At 51.0% G+C, this 7,983-nt stretch overlaps 1 protein-coding gene across 1 annotated transcript; it reads right to left on the bottom strand.

Annotated features, from left to right (window-relative positions):
- Nucleotides 1-1,293: 1,293 nt before the first annotated feature.
- Nucleotides 1,294-3,032, bottom strand: LOC123161151 (DELLA protein SLR1-like). The gene has a single exon (XM_044579001.1). The coding sequence runs from the start codon at nucleotides 3,030-3,032 to the stop codon at nucleotides 1,506-1,508; it is 1,527 nt and encodes a 508-aa protein (XP_044434936.1). The 3' UTR covers nucleotides 1,294-1,505.
- Nucleotides 3,033-7,983: the final 4,951 nt, after the last annotated feature.

Below are 7,983 nucleotides of genomic sequence, written 5' to 3'. Positions count from 1 at the left end.
GAAAAAATCAAAAGAAAATGATAAAAACTTCAAAAAATAAAATCCTTCGAGAGGTAGTTATATTACTACATTTACTAGTTAGGAAAATTTGAAAACTTCAATTTGGACATGTTTTGCAAAAAGTGTAGGGAAAATGAAAACGGCTATAACTTTTGCATACGATGTTAGAAAAAACGTATAATATATCAAAAAAATCAGCACGAAAATCTGGTCAAAAAGATATGCTCAAATTCCAAAAGGGACTACGACTTGTTTGCAATTTTTTAGAATCCTCAAATTCCAAAAGGAAAAAAAGATATGCTCAAATTTCAGTTTTTTTGATTAAATCTGGTCAAACTATGGTCAAACTACTTATTCAAGAAGTATTAATGTTACTACATAATTATTCAAGAATATTAGTGTTACTAAATAATTATTTCAATTTTTTGAATTTTGGTCAAACTATGGTCAAACTGTGGTCAAACTATGGTCAAACTTATTAAAAATATATTAGTGTTACTAAATAATTACTGTTTTTTAGAATAATAGTTTCAAACTCAAACGGTGAAACATGTGACCTCATGCTCAAGCTAAACTGCTGAGGGTTAATAGGATTGTCAACTTACATTTGTCAGGAAAACAACAAGTGTAGACTTGGAAAGTAGAGGGAATAGAACTCTGAAGTTAAGCGTGCTGGGGGAGTGAGAGGATGGGTGACCGGCCGGGAAGTTAGATGATTTGGAATGAGTGATCCACACTTGAGTAGTTAAGAAAGGTGATTAGAGACTAAATCATCAAATAATTTAGAAAATTGAAAATTAAAAAAAATTCATATTTTTTTTCCAAAATTTTCATAAAAAAATACAAAAAAAACCTTTAATACCGGTTGGTAACACCAACCGGTACTAAAAGGCCCCCCATACCACAGCGCGAGCTCACGCCACATGATGGGCCTTTAGTGGCGGTTCGTGCCGAACCGGTACGAAAGGAGGGGCCTTTAGTCTCCACTCTTTAGTGCCGGTTGCAGAACTGGCACTATAAAGGCTCTTACAAATCGGTGATAAAGCTTCGTTTTCTACTAGTGGGATGGCGTTGCATGCGATGCAGCGTATTGGACCTTATTATGGGGTCAGCTCGGCTGCATGTTGCATGCATGCTGCGGAGAAGAGAAGCCGCAAAAGGCCAGGCACTGCCATCCTACGCGCAAATAAGGTGTTATCGGTCTTGCTGACCCCAACAAGGAAAGGTGTCATGGCATCCTCACATGTATCTTCAACATGAACTAGTAGCAAACAACCATGAACTACTTACAACTGATGAAACAAATTAACTGTGCGATAGATAAAACCAGGAAGGAATAAGGACACTATCTCTCTCACATACTTTGAGAGCGACACTTTATTGACCTAGACCGATATCCATCTGAATCTCACGACACTTTTGACGACTGACTGACTCGATAGACGATCTGCCTCCGACTCCCCTTAACCATTATCCAAACCACCATGCATGCATGTCGCGCTCTTTCACTGCGCCCCGGCGTCCGGCAGGTGGCCGCTGCTACTCTCGCCGATGCTCATCTTCAGCTTGTGCTTGTCGGCGCGCTCCTCGGCGGCGCCGGCGCCGGCGCCATCTGCGGGCATTGCGCTCCACACGGACGCCGTGAACAGGGGCCGCTCGTGCCACATAAGCGAGAGGCAGCCGCCGATCTCCTGGACGCGGAACCCGGCGGTGGAGAACATGCGGACAAGCTTGGCCGCCTGATAGGCTGCGCTCGGACCCAGCGGCACGTGAGTGAGACCCATCCGAAAGAGGCGATCGCACCAGCACGCAAGCGGCTCGTGGCGCTCGGTGCGGGCGCTGCCCTCGCCGCAGACGATGTCGAAGATCTCCCTCTGCACGTACGCGTCGGCGCTGGCTCCGTTGCCGATGACGCCGCCACGACTCACGGACATGGCCTCCATGGAGTCGAGCACAGAGCCATAGTAGAACATGGCGTTCTCGAACCGCGTCGGCAGCCTCGGCTTGTTGTGGTCCGCCTCCTGCTCCACGACCGTGAAAACCCTGGGCTGCATGGACGCGATCCAGCCGAGCACGACGTCGATGGGCGTGGGGAGAGACGTGGACGCGGCGTCCGGGTCCACCAGGAGGCGGTGGAGCTGGCAGATGGAGTTCACGGCCACCGCCTCTCCGGGCAGGACCTGGAACATCCATGGCTTGAGCTGGTCCAGGCTATCGTCGGTGACCCTTTGAAACGAGAAGGGCACGTTCATGGCACGCGCGAGCTCGGCGAGGCGGAGGCCAGCTTCGTCGACGGCGGGCGCGGAGCCGATGCCGGTGATGCGGACGGACGGCGGGCCGCCGGGACGGATGGAGAGGGCATGGATGAGGGTTGGCCACTGCACGCCCTGCTTGATGGCGAGATCCACGACGTGCACGCGGTCGCAGCCCTCAAACGCCTCGAGGATGGCCTGGTTGGCCGTGAAGTGTGCGAACTTGAGGTATGGCCCCGCGTCATAGAACTGACGATAGAGCTCGCCGGCGCGCTCCGGTGAGGCGTCCAGCGTGAAGGAGGAGTGCGGGGACGCCGGGAAGAGGCGATGGGCCAGCGCGGCGGCGAAGTGGCTGGCGACACGGCCGATCCCAGTGGTCGTCGAGACAGACGTCGCGAGCATCGTGCGCGCCTCGGAGAGCTTGCCGGCCGCGACCGCATAGTCGCCCGCCTCGATGGCTTCAGCGCACTTGTGGAGGACGTGGATGAGGTAGAGCGCGATGTTCTCCGCATCCTGGCGCCTCTTCGCCCCCGCCTCCGCAATGGTCGGCGGGACTGCGGGCGCGTATGTGGCCGGGTCGAGGCAGTACGAGGCGTCATCGTTGTTCCTCGCGGCGGCGGGGCCCTGGACGGAGTGGAGAGGCAGCGTAGCACCGGCGCCGGACAGGGAGGCGGCGGGGGCGGGTTCCATGCCCTGCCAGCTGAGGGCGAAATGGCCCATGTGTTCCTCGCGGGCGAGCTGCGTGAAGGCTGTGAGTGCTGGCTGTGTGTGAGCGTCCATGTCCACGCTCCGGGCGTATTTGTAGGTGTGGAGAGCGCCGATTGGGTGCACACGTGGAGGTGGGGATAGCGCCGTAGCGAAGCATTTTGATGGCGTCCGGGAAACCGTGGATGTGCGGGCGGGTACGTTGGGGGAAGCAAATTGGATGGTTCACAATACACCAGGGGCATACAGCCGTGTCAGGCCGGGCAGGGCCGGGCTGGGGTTTGGGCTGGGCTTACACCAAGCCCAATATGATCATGGCATGCTTGGGACTGAGAAAACCATTCCGTTTCAGAAAAAGAAGGAATTGAAAAACATACTAGTTTATTTGTTTTAAGAATACATATGTGTATTCTTGAAATTTCTAAAAACACACACACACACACACACAGATGTGCAAGTTTTTTTCCCACACTTCTGGCCCGGGCCTCGGGTTGAAAACTAGGGCCCGAGCCCGAGCCCGAGCCTGGCATGGTACGAGTGACGTAAGTGCATACGTTTTCGGTCTTCGGGATTGATATCAATTAATTCATGAATTTAATCCCCGCGGTAACCGTCGATTCCAGCAAGAAAATAGTTATTGTCGATTTTAGAATTATTTTAATAAATTACTAAGAATAATTGATCGCAAAAGATTGATTCCTAAATTACGTCTAAATTTCATAATCTAGTAAACTGCGTATCGTGACACTCGATATGAAAATATTTTATTAAATTACTAAATTAAACTCTACCGCACTATTAATCTTGGAATTAATTGTTTTTAATAGATAATTGAAAATAAGCACTATCGCAACGGTCGATTTCCAAATTTAGAACATTAAATTTACAATTAAAATAATCACTAGCGCATGTCGATGGATGGACGGATGGATGGCGTTGCATGCGATGCCAGCGTACTGGACCTTATTATGGGTCGGCCCAGCTGCATGTTGCATGCATACTGCGGAGAAGAGAATCCGCAAAAGGCCAGGCACTGCCAGCGTGCGCGCAAATAGGCTAAGGCGTTGCATGCTACTGGGTTCTTGGTCAAATGTTGTGCCTGCCGCTGAAGTGCAGATGCCACCACGTACGAACTTGGGTGCCATGTATGGGGACTTGCATACGACAGGGAGGAAGGCTGGGTCCGCTCCATGCTTGCTCTAGTTAAGCTGCAAGAAAGCGTATGCACATGCAGGTTTCTGCCCAGATAGCATATGGATGGATGTTTCCAGCCACTATTCTAAGCGTAGATGTAGAATAGACGTTATGTACAAAATCTAGTAAAACAGTGTATAAAATATAGTAATTCAGAAAAGAATTTTTTACTACCCAAATTTATAATTTAGTACATTTTTATGAAAATTACTATATTTTACATAGCGTGTTAATATATATATCGGTCTTGCTGACCCCAACAAGGAAAGGTGCCATGACATCCTCACATGTATCTTCAACATGAAATAGTATCAATCAACCATGATCTACTTGCAACGGATGAAACAAATTAACTGTTCGATGGATAAAACCAGGAAGGAATGGCGACACTATCTCTCTCACAGACTTTGAGATTGACACTTTATTGACCTAGACTCGATTGACAATCTGCCTTCGACGACTCTGAACAATTATTCAAACCAACATGCAATGCATGTCGCGCTCCTTCGCTGCGCGGGCATTCCCCCTGCGTCCAGCAGGTGGCCGCCGCTGCTCTCGCCGATGCTCATCTTCAGCTTGTAGTATTTGTCAGCGTGCTCCTTGGCAGTGTCGACGCCCTCGGCGGGCATTGCGCTCCACACAGACACCGTGAATGGGTACGTGAGTGAGAGTGTGAGACCCATGCGCCAGAGGCGAGCGCTGCCCTCGCCGCATACGATGACGAAGATCTCCCTCTGCACGTACGCATCTGCGCCGGCTCCGTTGCCGATGGCGCCGCTACGGCTCACAGACATGGCCTCCATGGAGTCGAGCACGGAGCCGTAGTAGAACATGGCATTGTTGAACCGCGTCAGCAGCCCCGGCTTATTGTGGTCCACCTCCTGCTCCACGACCGTGAAAACCCTGGGCTGCACGGGTGCGATCCATCCGAGCACGACGTCGATGGGCGTGGGGAGAGACGTGGACGCGGCATCCGGGTCCATCAGGATGGAGTTCACGGCCGCCGCATTCCTCTCCGGGGAGGACCTGGAACATTCACGGCTCTCGTTGGTGACCCTTTGAAACGAGAAGGGCACGTTCATGGCGCTCCATTGAGGCGTGGCCTACTAATCCGGTCGTTGTGCAAACTCAAGGAGCTGCTTGGACGCTCCTTGCGCGATCGGCTTGAAAACAAAAATGCGTCCCTTCGATCGATTCGATTATGAATTCATGATGCGTCCCTTTGATTCCATTGTCGCGCCCGCACCGCGCGTCCAATGCCAAACAACAGAACCGACGTGGAGTAGTACCACTAACGAGGAAAACACAATTTTCTTCTTCCTATGTATCCAACCAACAAACATATCTTTCTTTTGGAGTTAATTGCAAAAAACCATCACATTTGGGGCATCAATTGCAGAAAACCATCTAGTCCCTAATTTTATGGAAAATCACCGCGTTTCTAGTAAACTTTTTACAAATTGCACTGATCAGGTGATTTGTCCATTTAACCACTTTCTGACAAGTGGGACCAGATTGTAAGAGCAAAAAATTTACACACACCCCTTGATCTAAAACACAAAAGCAATCAGCCCCCCACAGCCCGGGCAGAGACGCGCTGGGCGTCGGGTTCCTGGCCTCCGCCGCGCTGCTTGGCCAGGGACGCGCGGAGCGACGCGCTGGGCGGAGCAGCCGGCCATCTCCGCAACCACGAGGGCCAGCAGTGCACGGAGGGGCGGCTACGCGCCAGTTGCCGGCGTCAGGAGGCGGGGCAGCGGCCATGGCTGGGTCCGATAGGCGCCGTGCTTGCTCCCCTGTGAAGGAGAAAGAGAGAGTTGAGAAGATAGGAAAGAGAAAAGAGAGAAGGAGAAGGTACATGGCGGCGGGGAGGCCCTTGTCGCCGGAGGCGACGGAAGACGGCGGCAGCCGGCAGGACGACGTGCGGGAGGCGGCGGGGCCGCGGCCCCGCAGGTTCCGCGGTGGCTGCGTGTCGACCACGGAGTTCAACGCCTCCACGCACAAAAGCTCGTCGGCGTCAAGTTCTTCCGCAAGGAGCTCGTTTCCTCCTCCTCCCCCTCGCTCCCTGGTGTCGGAGCCGGCCTCCCAAGCCCCGCTCCTTGGGCCGCGTTTGCGTGGTGACTGGTGAGGGAGGGCGCCTCACCGCGGCCGGAGCTCAAGCCACCGCCACCCTTGCTGCTCACCTGCATCGGCGCCGGCTAGGTGACGGGGAGGCACACCGGATGGACGCGAGTAGCTATGCCCGCCGCACGGACGCGAGCAGCAGTGGCGTCGGCCACGCTCACCGTCCATCCCGGCCTCACGCCACGTTTCCCCCGGCTCTCAATGGTGGCAGCCCGGAGAGGAAGTGGCCGGCGGCGTCCACTACCGGACCATTGGGAGGCGTTCAGAGCGGGAGCAGGGGATCAGATCAAGAACAGGGGCTTGATTGCTTTTTGTTTTTAGATCCAGGGATGTGTATGTCATTTTTTTGCCAAGTCAGCTTCTTAGAGTGCGGTCCCACCTGTCAGAAAATGATTAAATGGGTTAAATCACCTGATCAGTGCATTTTGCAGAAGGTTTACTAGAAACACGGTGATTTTTGCACAAAATTAGTGACTAGGTGGTTTTCTGCAATCGATGCCTCAAATGTGGTGGTTTTCTACAATTAACTCCAAAGCTAAGCTAAACTCCAAAGTCCTCTTATCAGAGCTCATCTTTTCCTTCTCTTTCAGATGATTGAACTTCAAATTCCTAATGACATTGGCTTGAGCAACATGAATGCACTTCAACTGATCAACAACTGCCTTCAATTTTTTGATCTCAGCATCCTTTTCCATGCTGCTGTCAGCAACATTCATATCAGTTTCATGTGGCAGATTATCCTGGGAATCCAAGAGGTTGTTCACATCTTCAACAAGCTTCTCATAAGTCTGCTGCAACTCTTTTCTCTGTTGTGCTAGATTGTGCACAGTAAATGAATGCTCAAGGCATGCCATCTTATTGGCCTGGATGCTATCCTCATACATAAGCCACAGTTCGTGGAGGGCATTCTGCAAATGATCTGGCCACTCCTCATCTACCCACTGCACTAATCCACAGTTATTAACTCCCTGCAATACAAAATAAAGTAGTTCAAACATGTTGTCACATGTTACATATTCAGTTAAGTTAAGGTTACAGTTAAGGTGCAGATTCAGTTAGATCAATTCAACTCAAAAAACTAAACAACAATTATTGTGAGCATGTTTCCTAACATGAACAGTTACTATGAACATAAATCAGTATCAATGAACCATGAACAGGAACTATGAGCAATGAACAGTAAACCCTAGAACATGAACAGAACATGAACAGTAAACCCTAGAACATGAACAGAACATGAACAGTTAACCCTAGAAAAGATGAACTGTACTACACAGGAGAGGTTTCACTTTGCAACTAATTTGCTAACTTACTTCTACGGCACAAGCAATGAACCTCCTCCCAGTGCTTATCCCCTGGAATGCAACACATTTCTTCCCTGGCTTGCCATGCTCGCACATCACCCTCAAATCGTCAGCAGCACCAGTGAACAACGGGTCATCCATTGTTGGTGGGATCTGGGCAACACAAATGTACTGGTTCAAATCGAGCTGAAACCCTAAATCCAAAATGCCCAAATCAAAACCCTAAATGCAGTCCCGGTGGAACCAACTGACCTTAATAGGGGAGTCGTAGGAAGAAATGATCTGCACGTCGGAGTCCTCACTGCTCGAGCCGTCGCTCCAAGACACCATGGCGGCCGGCGGCCGTGTGTGAGCGGAGATGAGAGGAGGCAGAGCAAGGTTGAGAACGCGAGGGAGAGCAGAGGAGC

Source organism: Triticum aestivum, chromosome 1D, assembly GCF_018294505.1.
Source record: "Triticum aestivum cultivar Chinese Spring chromosome 1D, IWGSC CS RefSeq v2.1, whole genome shotgun sequence".
In the NCBI taxonomy this organism is placed as follows: domain Eukaryota; kingdom Viridiplantae; phylum Streptophyta; class Magnoliopsida; order Poales; family Poaceae; genus Triticum; species Triticum aestivum.
The sequence above is the reverse complement of the archived record's forward strand: the minus strand, read 5'-3'. Positions and strand labels throughout refer to the sequence as shown.

What these genes read in the sequence shown, in the direction of transcription:
- LOC123161151 (XM_044579001.1), bottom strand. Translation starts at nt 3,032, where the DNA reads ATGGACGCTCACACACAGCCAGCACTCACAGCCTTCACGCAGCTCGCC.